Source organism: Anabrus simplex, chromosome 1 (genome assembly GCF_040414725.1).
Source record: "Anabrus simplex isolate iqAnaSimp1 chromosome 1, ASM4041472v1, whole genome shotgun sequence".
Lineage (NCBI taxonomy): Eukaryota > Metazoa > Arthropoda > Insecta > Orthoptera > Tettigoniidae > Anabrus > Anabrus simplex.
In genome coordinates this window covers 886,849,975-886,866,072 of record NC_090265.1, presented here as the reverse complement: position 1 = coordinate 886,866,072, position 16,098 = coordinate 886,849,975, and the positions used below count along the sequence as shown (strand labels likewise).

Sequence of the window (16,098 nt, the reverse complement as noted above, 5' to 3'; positions counted from 1 at the left end):
TTTTCTCTGTTTTATCTTTTTTCTCAAATGAATACACTGTAGAACCACAAAGAGCTGTGGTGCATTTCTTAATTCAACATGGCATGAAGTCAATTAGATCCTGGATTGCTGGAGTCGCATTACATACCTGTTTTTGAAGTGGCTGTCTCCTGGTGAACATCAAGGATATTTCAAGTTCCAGATGTAGTTTCGAGATAATTTAATAAGACAAATTTTTGGGCATCTTCCTTTTCATCAACAATTAAGAGCAGTTGTAATCTCTGTTATGTGTTGTAGGAAAAAAAAAAATCTAGCAGCTGTTTTAATCCGTCTATAGATATGCTTAAATGATAAAGGAGTTGAAAGTATGGTTTAACCTGGATCTGCCCTAGATTTTATTTTTTGAGAATCATCTTGTAACTTTTAGCGTTGGATAATGTGCATATGAAGATCCCAGAAAAGCTTTAATTTTATTTATTCGACATGTAAATTCCAAGAAAAGGCCTGTGCCATATATGGCACGCTGGGCGGCAGTGCTATCTTTTGTTTCACATATGGGAATTTGGATGTTGTTCCGCATTTGGCTTACAGATATGATTTTATCCAACACTTTCTTTTGTAAATCATTAGTATACAAGTTTTTCTTCAATATTTGCATATATTACAAAAATAATGTTGTTCCAGAACTATTAAAAATACCTAGAAGTTTGATTTTTAGTGCTGGGGATGATTTTATCGGGGTTGTAAATGACCTGAGTTGTTAATTGTATGAGGAAATGAATTTATATTTTAAATAATAATGCTAAAATATCACAGGCTACCCAAATCACTTATTGCATCTTGAGACAATCAGTCTGTATGAGGAATTATAGCAGCGTTATGTACAGAGATAAAGCACCTGTTTATGTGAGTACTGCACTAATGGTGATGTTCTGAAAGGCAAGTACAGACTACTTATTACCTTTGTGCAAATTATAATAATACCAATATAAATGGCCCGTTATTGGACATTATAAATTTTCCAACTAACTCATTCCTGATTGCCAGCGTTTCGTCCCCATTGGGAATCAACATCTACATCATCTGATGGCCAAGCAGGCATCATTTTTGGTAATGAGGCAAAGTCTCTCATAGTGCATTGACACTGCCAGTGGCTACAATTATCCTACGCAGTAGCCTCCATGGTATGCACTAGTCAGCGTCTTGGTAGGTGTGCTAGGTACTAACTGTTGAGCCTAGCCTAGCACACAGGGGCGAAATGCTGGCAACCAGGAATGAGTTAGTTGGAAAATTTATAATGTCCAATAACGGGCCATTTATATTGGTATTATAAATTTACTCATTAGGAACTAATATTTCAGATTCCCCATTGGGAATCAACATCTACATCAAATGATAATAAGTAAAACAGTCTACATATTAATCTACATTGCACTTTGTATACGAGGTTTTAGGCCTAGCAAGGCAATATTCTCTTCACTCCTGGAATTATAGAAAGCCAGTGATGCATTCCATTGTACCGAAGTTCCTGTACTGCATTATGTCCAAAACAATGAGATTTGCGGAACAAGGGAGCAGCTGTGTAGCATGGAAGATCAGTCTGGACAATTCCTCGTCGAAAATCAAGGTGAGAAATGCCTTCTCGAGACATGTGTTTCAGTGCCATGCATTGTGCATTCCCACACCGCCGAGCCAGGCAAATATTGCCCACCACCACTTTTTTTCTGCGTTCAGTGAAGCTGGCTACCAGGTAAATTGTCAGTGAAGCCACCTCCAGTTTCATCCTCGCTGTCATCATCTGACAAAACTGCAGCATCTGGAGGCTCCATGAATACCTTTTCTACGTCGGAAAGTTCATAATTTTCCAACAAGTCGAGTACTTCTCTCTATGAAATTCCCTTAGAAATATGTATGAACCCATAAATGTGAAGCATATGAAAAGACAGGATGAATAACTGCATAAAAGATACATTTCAACTAGAAAACTGCAACGTAGTGTCAATTTTATGTGAAACTTTTACTCTGTGTGATTAAAAATTGTTAAATTAAAACATATACTTTACAGCCTACACTATTATGCGTTGCTAGTTTGATAAAGAAAAATGAAATGAACGGAAAGGAACATCAGAACTATAACAATTATACGCTGAGTTGTGCCGGACAAAAAGACAGCAATTCCGCCCAGCGTGCCAGATAAATACCATCAAACTTCTACTTCAAATGAAAGGACACCTATCATCACCAAGACATATCTTAGCTAATCTCCATACATATAAGGACCTTAGAGAAAAATATAGCACAACAGGGTCCATATAAATAACTATAGAAGTAAAGCAGGAATTACTTACTTCAGACATGAAGCCATTACTGGCACTCATGGGGAGGAAAAAAAAAAAAAAAAAAACACTTCTCTTTATGTGGCTGCATCCTACCAATGAGCACGGTATACTAATATAAACCATGTAAGATGTTAGGCGAGACTTCTCTGAACACGACAATACCGTAGTAAACAATACAGTGTGCGCAGTTTCAATAATAAGAGTCCAAGAAGACGGTGTAGTTTGCCGTGCATATATGGCACGCTGGGCGGATCCAGGTTAAGATAGATTGGGACTGAAATCCTGATCTATTGACACATACACTTCTAAGAGACCCAGTTTTATGTCCTGACAGCAAAACCAATAGAGGATCCAAAAGCAAAAAACCATTTGCAAAATGTATCCAACAAGGTGCATTTAGAGTATTCAAATAATTTAGATAACTCACCGGTAAACATAACCTCACACTACGAAAGAAAGAAAAAAGATTCAAAGAGAGGAGAAATCTATGCTGACTCCCCTGTGCAAGTGCTTTAAGAAAAAAGATTCAAAGAGAGGAAAAATCTATGCTGACTCCCTTGTGCAAGCGTTTTATTCATTGGATTACTGTACTATATGCATTTTTGATGCCTTGTACTTACACAGAAAATACCTAATGCCCTCAAATCATCATGGCTTATCAATTTCAAATCTATGCGAATAATCCCCGCACCCTAATTTTAGGAAGGCTTATTTTGAGAAAATGAAATGAGCTAAAATTCTTTCCATCAAAAGACATGAGGCATAAACAAACACTTCATATAGCTACTTAGCCTGAGATGATAAATACATTATCATTGCTATAAAATGCCATGAAAATTAGCAAGTAGGCCTGACAGGTATTTTATTAATCTGAACTTGCAATAGGCTCGATTCCCTGTACATAGGAAGATTCATTGTCTTTTGCATGACTAGAATCTTCTCTTAAATTACTTACAGATTCGTCACACTCCACTTCGAAAACTTCTCACATGCGGTCTTGCTTTACTCTGATAGTAACACAATTGGTGGTGAATAATTCTTTTCATGCAATGTAAACACTTGAAACAGACACACCGGCGAACTCGGATGTTAGTTTTGCGATACATGGACTGACATGCCAACTGGAGAAGTGTCACTTTGCCCAGTCCCGTGTAGAATATCTTGGCCATGTCCTAACATCTGAAGACTTAGAAAGACAACTGGAGAAGAATCGAGCTATCGAAGAAGCTGAACGCCCGTGGACCAAGCGGCAAGTACATCAGTTCGTTGGCTTGTGTGGATGGTATAGCAGCTTTGTGCCACACTTTGAAGAGAAGGCAATACCACTCACTGATCTACTCCATAACAACCGCCCGTTCGGATGGGCCAGCAAGAAAGAGGCAGCATTCCTAGCCCTCTTAGTGCCAAGCCATTTTCTGAAATTCTGCCTAAGAATGCCAAGCTATTTTTAGTGGTTCTGCAGACTTTCAGAGAAATATTAATTAAAAATTTATTTTGTTAAATATATGCATTATTCTTGCAGTATTATATAAAATATACTTCTGACTTTACCAAGAAATGCTTATAAATGTGAAAAACATCTCCAATGTATTTTAAATTGGCAACAATTTAACAATTGTTAATTTTCATTTTTATTTTTAAGATTTAGTCTAATTTTGGAAATACAGTTTGTAACATTGCCTAAATCCAAGAACATAGGTAAAATACACATACAATTCTAAACAAAACAGCGTAATTAAAAATGTACTTAATTTACCTACAACCACCCCAAAACGTATCTTTTTTAAATCTGCACTCATCATTTTCCTCACTGAAATTGTTGTTCCACTGTCAATCGTACCTGGCATTGAACAATAATTGAATGCATAACCCTTTTGGAGTACACAATAATTATTAGTGAAAACTTAACAATGATCATATTTCAACAATATACACCCTTAAAAATTACAATCAGAAATGCTTTCATTTCCAATACAGAAGTAGCCCGCCAACCCTTGATTGTGGTGAAAACGCATATATTGAGACGAATTGTTGGGCATACGTATTTGTTTCATTTACCATCAAATTTATCAATGAATTAGTGAAGAACTGAAAATAATCTATTACAGGGGCATTATGTGGAGGCGCATATTTAGGCCCAGCGAGTTCCATGTATACGACGGGAGTGGTAGGCCTATCGAATTGGTTCGGAAAAATTTCTCGGAAACAAACATTAGCATTCACATTGCTTTCATTATTATTGTCATTATCACTCGCATCATCCATAGCTCCATCATTATTGTCACTTTCTGAATCACTCAGAACTGGCAGTGAATTTTTAATTGGTTCCACAGACTGCAGTCGAGTACCTACTAACCTGAACACCCGATGTACTGGGGCCAGAATAGCACTTCCTTTTTGGTACTGGTGATAATGGCGATGTTCCTGGTATCACGTCACTATCAAAATCACTTTCTGATTCTAATTCATCTGCTATTATATCATTTTCCTCTAAATATGCTATTAGCTTATCGTCATCCAAGCCGGCAACCAAACTATCTCTACTACAGCTCGCCATGTTGTCAACAACTCAGAGCTTGTGAACATCACAGATTATTAACTCCCTCCGTTTGTGTCAAAGATCTCCAAGGCCAAAACTATGCCACTCTCATGAAAGCTTGAAACCTCAGCTTTCTAACGGAATAAAACACCCAGAGGCATCTGTTAGCAGAAGCCGTTAAACACTAGGAAATCATCGCGCCGATCCAGTCGGCTCTGGCACTTTTCGTGCGAGGAGCGAAAGCCGATCTGATCGGCGTGTGGCACGCAGGTGGCTAGAGATTGGCTGCAATATGCAAAGCTCCCGGTCTAGCCCATCCCGACCCTCAACAGAAAATGTGCCTGCAGACAGACGCCAGCGACACCAGCGTAGGAGCAGTAACATTCCAGGAGAGGAGTGACGGCGGAAGGAACATCATCGAGTATGCCAGCAGAAAGCTATCTCCCAATGAACAATGCTAATTCACTCCCAAGAAGGAAGCGTTAGTCATGGGCAAAATCAGAGGCTACTTGTAGGCAAGGAAGTTCCAGCTCTACACCGATAATGCTGCTCTCAAATGGTTGAACTCGGTCTCTGGCTCAATATCTAAATTGATGCAATGGGCTCTGTTAATCGCAGACATTGATTTATGTGTGTCATGTCCCAGGATTGACAAACATAGGAGCAGACAGTTTATCTAGGCACCCGGCAATGGAACCTGAAGCTAGGAGCACCATTGTCAAAAGGGAGTTCCCACGAAAGCACCAGAGTGAGCCCAAGGAACCTGTCCTTATGACCATCAAGAAGAAACTTGATCTGAGAGTAATCAAACAGTGCCAAGAACGAGACAAGCCTGTAGGACCATGATGCAGTGGCTTAGGAGACAGAACATCTATAGTCGACTCGTCCCGAGGGAATTCAAGATGTGCTACAAGAACTTCCGGGTTGATGAAGGACTCTTGATGTACAGATCTCACCTCTCCGACATACCTGCAGTAGTGGTGATCCCCAGAAAGCACATGATGGACAACCTGGAAGTTCCATGATGGCACTGAAGCCGGACATCCAGGAGGTGAAGAGAGGTATCACTCTATCTGATATAGATTCTTCTGGGTCAACATGCAGAAAGACTTCCTGGACCACGTGAAGTAGTGCTGTATCTGCGCCTGTACCACGGCGAGCAACAGAAAGGCAGATTCCAATCAGCGAGGAAGACGGCCGCAATGCCCTTTTGAGGTCATAGCCCTGGACTTGATTGGGTCCTTATCCTAAAACACCACGGGGTAAAACAGGAATCCTAGTAATCACCGACCTCTTCACAAGAAGGATTGAGGCCTTTCTGATACCAGAAGCCATGACGGGACGCATCACCAGCCTTCTACAAGATGAGGTATTCAGCCACTACTGTTATCCATGGTGCATTCTGTCAGACAATGGGAGTCGGTTCACGTCGAGGAAGTGGCAGCAAATGATGACAGAATGGGGTATGGAGCACTGGACCACCCCTATCTACCACCCAAGGGCCAATCCAACGGAACAACGGAACCAGGAGCTGAAAAGGATGCTACCAGTCCACCTAATAGACAAAGAACATCGACTGTGGGACCACTCAGATACCAAGTCATTTTTTGCCCTGCGACAACACATCAACCGTGTCACTGGCTATTCCCCAGCGGAAGTGTTCCTTGGTCGACAGCTATACTGCACCGGGGATAGAGAGATTCGTCCACTACCCACTTCTGGTCAAGATGATCAGCTGTTTCCCTAGCAGAGTGGCAGCATAGGCAGCAGCAGGACATCAAGGAGAAGCAAGCTTTGGCCGAGAAGAGATCCCTTACCCAGGCCAAGGCTCAAGATGTCGAAGAGACCCAAATCTTCCTACCAGGCCAACAAGTACTGCGACGTAACCACCCAGTCAGTAATAAGATTGGAGGATTTCACGCAGGTCTCGCACCTAAGTGGGTTGGTCGCGTCGAGGTGGATAAGCAGCTGGGCCACGGGATCTACTTACTAAAGACCAACCATCCTGTTAAGTACCAAGCATTGGAGTTTTGGTGAGTTACCCAACTGCTGCGCATACAGAGTAAGCCTGGTACTACCATGGGTCCACCTGGAGGAGAGGCTACTAATGACACAGCACAATCTGGTCATGAGGTGAATGCATCGACTATCATTGAGGAAGAGCCTGGCAGTAAGGCAAGCCCGACCCCCGACACGGCACGATCCGGTCAAGAGGAGGAGAGCACATCCAGTGACGTCGAGGAAGAGAGAATATACAATCTACGTCCAAGGCAAAGTCGACGAGTGTGATGGACTGTCAAAATTGTTTCAAGTTATAGGGGGGATATTGATGCATGTGTAATAGACTGATATAACTTGAAAGCAATATTCTTTAAACCATGGGTAAATAATGCACATTAGGGGCTGATGACCTTCGATGTTAGGCCCCTTTAAACAACAAGCATCATCATCATCAAATAATGCACATATCGAGCTCGAATTATTATTATTATTATTATTATTATTATTATTATTATTATTATTATTATTATTATTATTATTATTATTATTGTTACCGTGTTTTAGCGGTAGGTAGAGGTGAAAGAAGGTGCGGGTGTGAACGGGTCTCAAGCTACGAAAGTAAAATTAATTTAAAATTTAACAAGGTTATATTTTCTTTTCAAAATAAGGAAATAACAAGCATGGCAGGTACAAAGTGGCAAGTCAAAAGGGTAGTTACAATATTTACAGGATTTGGGCTTCGCGCCCTGACTTCACAATGCTTGGGCAATCAGCTCAGTTTTACCCCAAACACAAGTTTCAACAGAAGGGCAGAAAACCCCATTCATGCCTAGGAGCCCTTGCTCCAAATTACACTGAAAAGCCTCCACGAGGCATACAACACTCAATTTTCAAAAAAGAGCCACTCGCTCTCAACTTTAAGCCTCTCAAAGGCCACACCAAACTCCACCTTCAAGTTGTCCTCACTGTACATAGACACAGGAGTAAAATACCCAACCTACTGAGGTCTATTAAATGAAAAGAAGGTTGATTACATGACCTCTAAAATAACAATTTGAGAGGAGGCGAACTTGCACTCCTGATACCCTTGTTTTTAAAACCTAATCTGGCTCTAGGCCACTAATGCAAGGGCTAATCCCATGATACAGAGGTGACTTTAGAAAAGAACAATTTGTTTTACGTTAACGAAGAATAGGTTGAGAAAAATAAGTTCACCTCAAAACAATATGATTGGGAGCTCGAGAGGGTTAAGCACTCTCTATCCCGATATGCAGTTTCAGAGATGGAATAGATACAAGTTCCTTTACATTTTAAGGAAGGTTACATAATGGAAAAACTTCGGACCCGCCCCGAGAGTTAAACTGCTGAGCTAGCAAAGAAAGAAGTTATTAAGTGGCCATTACCTTGTTGTTGACCGCCGCCGAAGGAAGAGGCGCTTCCCGCCCCCTGCTATGTACTTTACACACTGAAAGATGGAACAGAAGTGGCCCGGAGACCCAAAAATCAGCAGTTTAAATACTCTCGCGGAAGGTTCTAGGCGTTTTAGGGAAGAGAACACCCACCCACAATCACTTTATTGGCTAGGGTACAGAAACATATCCAAGTTGGGGGAAGATACATCAGATTGGGCAGAAATTAATTAAAGAAATTCGGGATTGGCTAAATGCAAAACAAGGGGAAAGAGAGGGGTATACAGCCAACTTAAACAATAACAGAAAGAAATTTAACAAGAAACAAACTTTTGAAATAAAAATTTCTTCAAAAAACAGTTCTTTCACTCTGCACTAGGGTGCACTATTGTTGATCTTCAGTAGTGTCCTCTAGAAGAGAAAGTTCACACTTCTTACTACAAGCAAAACAAAAATACGTCGAAAATGACACAGTTCAAAAACTCCAAAATTTCCAGGTAGAGACATCTTCTGAGAAACTTGAAAATTAATACCGTCAATAAAGTTCAGACTTCCTCCAGCAGAGGAGTTTCAACAGGCGCACATTTTAAATTAGCGGCGTGGAGGTGTACCGCCCGGTACAATTATTATTATTATTATTATTATTATTATTATTATTATTATTATTATTATTATTATTATTATTATTATTATTATTATTACTTGTGAGGTATGGCTATGAAGTGTTTACATCCATTCAGTATTAGTATTATTATTTACGTAATTATGACATGTATGGATGTTACAATTGTATTATTTGTGAGGTTATGTCATGAAATATGAACTGTATATATATGAGTTTAGTTAATGCAAGAACCTGTAATTAATAGTATACAATTCATTATTAGCTGTATATATGATGTGGAACACACTGTAATATCCAGAATGGCGTATCTTTGACACCAGGTGGTTGTAGAAAGTTCTTTACATTGTCACTATGTATTAGGCACTTTAGAATTTACGAGAAAATGTGTTGTGTGAAATCCTTCTAGAAGCCTGTTCAGGCAACATATATATAAGAGGCAGGGTGATGGTGGAGTTGAGTTATTTTTTAACAGGAGTTGTTCTTGTGAAGTCGTGTTGTGTCAACATGCTAATGTGGTTGTCAGCAGTCAACTGTTCAAGATAGCAGTCATAGTTTTGTGATGTTTTTTGTAGTAGTGTTTTGTTTGCGACAGTAGTTGATTAGGTTATGTGTTTTAAATTGCTAAATAATTGCAAATAAAATCTGTGTACACATGTGACAGCATTTTGTGTGTCTTTGTGGCTACATCAGAGATAGTGAGTTCAAACCTCACCGTTAGTAGCCCCATTTTGACACAAGGCAAATGTTGGGGCTGTACCTTAATTAAGACCACAATCGCTTCCTGCCCACTCCTAAACCTTTCCTATCCCGTCATTGCCATAAGACCTATCCGTGTCGATGCAGTGTTAAAAAAGAGGGTATTTAGGGGTTCTAGAGAGGACATAAATGAGGGGCATTTAAGTCACCACATTTAGTGTATGGTTCCAGTGTATGGGATCCTCACCAGGTTTACTTATTGAAGAAATGGAAAAAATCCAAAGAAAAGCAGCACAATTTGTTTTGGGTGATTTCTGACAAAAGAGTAATGTCATATGATGTAAACATCATTATCCATATTGACAAACTTTCACATTAATAATAAATTAATTTAAATGTGTAGTGTTACAAAAATGTTGTAAACTTTGGGCTAGGAAGACTTGGGGAAAGGAGCTTAGCTGCTCGACTAAGTTGGAATTCAAGAGGAAAAATTGGGGCAAATATTAATTTATAAGAAAGGGAATTAGGGATTGGAATAACTTACCAAGCAAGATGTTCAATAAATTTCCAATTTCTTTGAAATAATTTAAGAAAAGGCTAGGAAAACAACAGATAGGGAATCTGCCACCTGGGCGACTGCCCTAAATGCAGATCAGTGTTGATTGATTGATTGATTGATTGATTGATTGATTGATTGATTGATTGATTGATTGATTGATTGATTGATTGATTGATTGATTGATTGATTGATTGATTGATTGATTGATTGTTTCTGAACTATCAGTGGGGAGATGGCATGAATGACATTAGTAGGTGAATAAGGTTGTTTGGTGTTTTTAAAAGTAGGAAAAATCACAATATGAAGATATAGTTGAAATTGAAGAGGTCTTATTGGGGAAAATATTCATTTATAGGAAGAAGAGTTAAGGTAGATATTGGAATAATTTACCAAGGGAGATGGTCTGTAAATTCCAATTTTCTTGGAATTATTTAAGAAAAGGCTAGGTAAACAGCTGATAGGAAATCTCCCACTCAGACCACTGCTGTAAATGCAGATCATTGTTGGTCAGTGGTCAGACGGTCCCACGTTTGATTGAACACTTCGAGGAGAGTGCTGGCAATGAGGAAGTACTGTGCAGTCACATACAATTACTGCATAACCTATATTTACATGAAGAAGTAGAAACTGTTTATCATATAAAATGGTGTGCCACAATTCCATATTGCTTTCTTTAGTGCAGAAATTACAGTTCTAGCTAACAGATAATTTTCACATATTATGAAACAAAGCTACAATATCAGCTATAACAGTCATTATACTCTACAGTATTTTATTGTTTTAACTATCTTATATGGAAGTAGAGTCTTTGTAATTCTAAGTAATCAGATAAGAAAGTTACCGGTAACTAAAAACAGCACAATATAAGACCATGAACTATATCTTACCTGGTAAGAATGTGGTTGGTTTTGTGTACATGGTAGAAGAAACATCATATGATCAAAAATTTGTAGACAACATTTATAAGTGGAAAACCCTAGACTTTTACCTGGTAAGTTACTGCTCTCCAGTCAATTCCTGAAGAGCAGTTATTGTTAGAAAAGTTCATAATAGAGTAATAGGACTAGGAATAATAAAAGCAAACAGTAAATATATCCTACCAATTTGTTTACTCTGTAATTGTTTTTCAGATGATGTGAAGAGTACATAAGTTTTATTGTACAATCAAGAAATATCATTATGCAGAACTCCTGTTTCTCCTCTCCTCCTTGAATAAAAATTCTACTGTAATATCTGTCTTTCTCCAATTTCACTCTGATATATTTTGAACTTCTCATACTTCTCTTATTTCTGTCTTTATAGTTGCCCCACGTTTGATTGAACACTTTGAGGAGAGTACTGGCAATGAGGAAGTACATTCTGTGGTTGCTGGTCTTCCTATCATGCTACGCTGTCCAGTTGTAGCCTCTTCAGTACTAGACATTCACTGGTTCAAAGATGGGATTTCTCTACCTCACCAAGGAAGAACAATTCCCATTGAGAAGAGTCAACCTCAGCATGCTGGCAATTATACCTGTGTAGCTCACAATCATGCTGGCAATGTTTCAAAATCATTTCAACTAGATGTCTATGGTATGTTTCAAAATTACGGTACTTACATGATTTATAATATATATTACTGTAGCAATATTACTGGATAGGGAAAAACCTAATAGGATTGAATATCAGGTCAGGAGTATAAAACTGGAATAGTTAGATCATTCAAGTGTTTAGACAAAAGATGATGGAGAGGCTTATGTTCTAAACAGACCGAGCCAATGGCTGGAAGCTGTGAAAGACAATGATGAGGAGAAGTAGGTTGTTTGTGTGTGATAATGACTGAGTTCCAGTGATAACTGATGTTATCTACTTGATTTGTAAGACTTTTACGAAGGTAATCCCAAAAATTTCTCTTATTTTTTATAAATACATTTAAAAAAAGATAAAGACACCTCCGTACAGGCCATGAAGGCCCATGGAGAAGTGGAACGTAAAGGCTTCCACCATTGTTAACCACGGCATGTGATGGGGTAGAGTGGTTAGCTCTACGCCCGGCCGCCTTTGCCCCCAGGAATTAACCTGGTACTCATTTTTGGTGTAGGCTGAGTGAACCTCAGGGCCATATGCACCTCCAGAAGTGGAAATCTCATTTCTTAAATTTTACAACTTCCTGATGGGGATTCAAACCCACGTCCTTCCGGGCGAACCGAGCACGCCTTTACCGCCTCGACCAGGCAGCCCCTTTTATAAATACATAGACTGTTTATTTCTACAATGGTTTACATCATTTTACAGTTTGAACATTTAGCTATTTTTCTACATAATCACCATTTCAGTCGATGCATTTTTGTAGATGCTGTGACAGTTTTTGTATGCCCATGTCATACCAGCTCACTGCCGTGCTGTTCAGGAAGTTGTGAACCTCGTCGTTGGTGCTGAATTGCTTTCCAGCCAAATGTTCTTTCAACTTAGGGACAAGTGATAGTCACTGGGTGCCAAGTTGGGACTGTAGGGTGGGTAGGTGATGATGTTCCACTGAAACTGTTGCAGGAGAGCAACGGTTTGCCGGGCAACGCGTGGGTGAGTGTTATCATGGAGAATGTTTACGCCCTTGCTCAACATTCCTCTTCTCCAGTTCTGAATTGCCTGTCTGAATTTTTTTCAGGGTCTCACAGTACCTGTCAGTGTTAATTGTGGTCCCAACGGGCATAAAGTTGACCAACAATATCCCTTTTCAATCCCAAAGCACAGTTGTCATGACTTTAGCGGCAGACTGTGTTTACTTGAATTTCCGTGGCTTTGGTGAAAAGGGATGCTGCCACTGGTGTGATTGTTGCTTGGTCTCAGGTGTAAAGTGGAGTGCCCAGGTTTTGTCACCCGTGACAATTGAGTCCAAAAAGTTGTCCTGTTCAGCTGCAAAGCGTTGAAGAAATGCGTGGGAAGAATCAACTCGTTGCCGCATGTGGTCTTCAGTCAGCATGCGTGGCACCTATCTTGCGCACACCTTCTGGTATTTCAACTTTTCCGTTAAAATTTGGTGAGCTGCGCTTCAGGAAACCTCAGGAACCAAAGTGCAGAGATCGTCCAGGATGATCCGCCGATCTTCACGCATTATTTTCTCATCCTCCATGACTGCCTCGATGGAAATTGATGGTCTCCTGCTCCTTTGTTCATCGTGAATTTCAGTCCAACCGGCTGCAAAGTCTCTACACCACTTATGAACATTTTTGACATCCATGCATGACTCACTGTACACTTCCATCAATTGGCGATGGATTTCAATCGGTTCAGCACCTTTTGCATTCAAAAACCGAATAACTGCACGCACTTCACACTTGGCGGTAACATCCAATGGGACCTCTATTCTCAGTGGCTGTCAAGCCAAGACCGAGTGCATCAGCGCGGCGTGTGCATGTTTATATGCGAGCGCAGGAAACACTCTTTACAATATTGTAATCAACAGCCACACAAACAGAGTTCTGCATTTATAAAAAAGTAGGAGACCCTATTTTTGGGATTGCCCTCGCAGTTGCATCTACAGCAAAGATTGTCCTTTCTCATCTTTTATCTAGTTTTATAGAAATGTTCCTTACAGTTTCAAAATGATTACTTCTACTTGATAGTACAGTATCTTCCTTTGAATGGAATTGTCAAATTATGTTCGATAATAATAATAATAATAATAATAATAATAATAATAATAATAATAATAATAATAATAATAAAAGAAAGAAGAAGAATATAAGAATAATTTTATGTGGCTATTGCTATTCTGGTGCAGCCCTTGTAAAGACCTTAAGTGTGGGTGATGTCTGTCATGTTAAATGTCTCTATGTATGTGTGATATAGCCTATGAGTTAGAAATGTTGGGTACAACTCAAACACCTTGTACCCGAGCCTTGTGAATTAACTGTTTAAGAGTAAAGTCCCTCTACCTGGCCTGTAATTAAACCCTGGGTGCCAAGAACCAAAGGCCAAGTCACTGTCCAGTTAGCCATGAAACCGTACATGATCATAATGATTTTGTTAAATACTGGATTGGAGGGAGAGTATGGAAGGGAATCTTATCACTTCTACTTATTTCTAATCTGAAAATTAAAAAAAAAAAATTTTTAGAAGGAAGCAAAATGCAGATGAATTTCAACAGTTTACTGTACAAGAAATACATACGATCAGACACTGATTAGTCATTGAAGCCTTTAACTTAATTCTGTGGGAATTTGTGATGTATTGGGTTGAATCCCTCGATGGAAAACCTGCTTAAATGACAGTTTTCTTTTGCCTTTGTCTAGAAATCATAAAATTATTGGCTTGTGGTAAAGTATGAAATGTCCATTTGAAAATTCAATGTGCATATTTCCACCTGTTTATCAGAAGAAACATGGGAATACTTCATTTTATTTTTCTCAAGTAGCAACCAAGGTCAACAAAAATTCTTTATGTGACTTATTTGTGTAAAATACACTCTGATAAAAAAAATATTCCCTCCCTCCTCCCCCAAAAAAGAGATTAAATATTGTATATGCATGATTGAAATAATCAAATAATTCCCACACCCTAATTTTAAGAAGGGAATTTATGAAAAAAGATTTTTTTCTATATTTGTGTAGCTTTGTTAAATATTTATATTGAAAATCATATATTCTACAGTATGTGCAATAAATATGACTGGGCTGCATTATCAATTTGTGAGAGTAAATACAAATTTCTTTGATAGTAAGTCTGTGCAAATTCATAATCTTTTCTTCATAATTGGCTCCGGTACATTGCACAATTGTAGTTTTCTTACAAACACTGAATTTATTTAGTTCAAAAACACGTATGAGCCATCCATGGCCAGCCTTATGACCCATAGTTTTTAACTCTCTTACTTTTGCTATAGCTTTCACCTGACACATTTCTCTCATGACTATACATCCAAACTGTCCCTTTTGAGCCATGATTGGCATATCCTACTTTCAATTTCCAGAAACTTTGCTTTTTGTTTGTGAAATACTCAGTAGCTACTAATCGTCTGTTCAAGATGAGCTTTATATTTCCTTCAATCATATATAGAACTCTAGTCCGCATCATACTTTCTTCCTGTTGTATGATTACCAATTTTCTCTGCCTCTTCAGTAATGTGGAGCTTTTCTATAACCATGAACGACTTATAACGAGGAATCATATCAGCCATCCTAGACACATGATACTACTTAAATCCACAAATGATGCGACAGACATGCAGCATGCTTCTTCTTTGTGTCAGAAACAGAGTTACAAAATGAGTGGACAAAAAAAATGACAACTTCCAGATTTCTGTATGTCAAGAGCACTGTACCAATGTTGATGTAAATAATATCCACAGCCCAACTTTTTGCTGCCAAATTTTGAAAAAATATATGCGGGCACAATATTTTACTTGACCTGAGGATTTCTTGAGTGTTATAGTTAACCATTTTGCTGTCATTGCAGTTCCACCTTCCATCAATGGCACAAAATCAGATCAGCTGGTGCATGTGAATGACACAATTACTCTGAAGTGTAATGCTACAGGATATCCTCAACCTGACATCTTGTGGTTCAAGGGTGCTGTGCCTGTGACCCCAGACCGCTGGCCTCATGCAACCTTCCTCAACAATAATAGCATTTTGGTATTTATCTAAGTCTTATATGAATTTATTTTTACCTATATCAGTTGATGTAAGAGTTTTAAAGTCATTTTCAAATTTCTAAGTTATGAGTGTTAGAGAAGCTATTTGTTTATTACAGATAATGATAACAGCTCTTTTTTATGTAAAAAAACACTGCCACTTGTGTGCCTGCAACGTCAATACCAGCGGCGTAACAGTTGATCAGTTACATTTTTGCTGTGTGTTCTAATCTATAGTGAAATAAGTTCATTTCCCTTTCCATATGAAGCAAAAAGGGGAGTGTGATACCCGAGTGGCATCTTCACCTACTTTGCACCAAGGTAATGGTGATTCAAATCC

General features: G+C 38.9%; 1 protein-coding gene across 2 annotated transcripts in view; it reads left to right on the top strand.

The window, feature by feature from the left end:
- LOC136857690 (hemicentin-1) overlaps positions 1-16,098 on the top strand; it is a 509,109-nt gene that overhangs the window by 355,757 nt on the left and 137,254 nt on the right. For both annotated transcript variants that reach the window (XM_067136543.2, XM_068225274.1), the window contains exons 33-34: positions 11,450-11,719; positions 15,581-15,759. In XM_067136543.2, the coding sequence (XP_066992644.2) occupies positions 11,450-11,719; positions 15,581-15,759 (449 nt within the window). The remainder of the gene's footprint in view (positions 1-11,449; positions 11,720-15,580; positions 15,760-16,098) is intronic.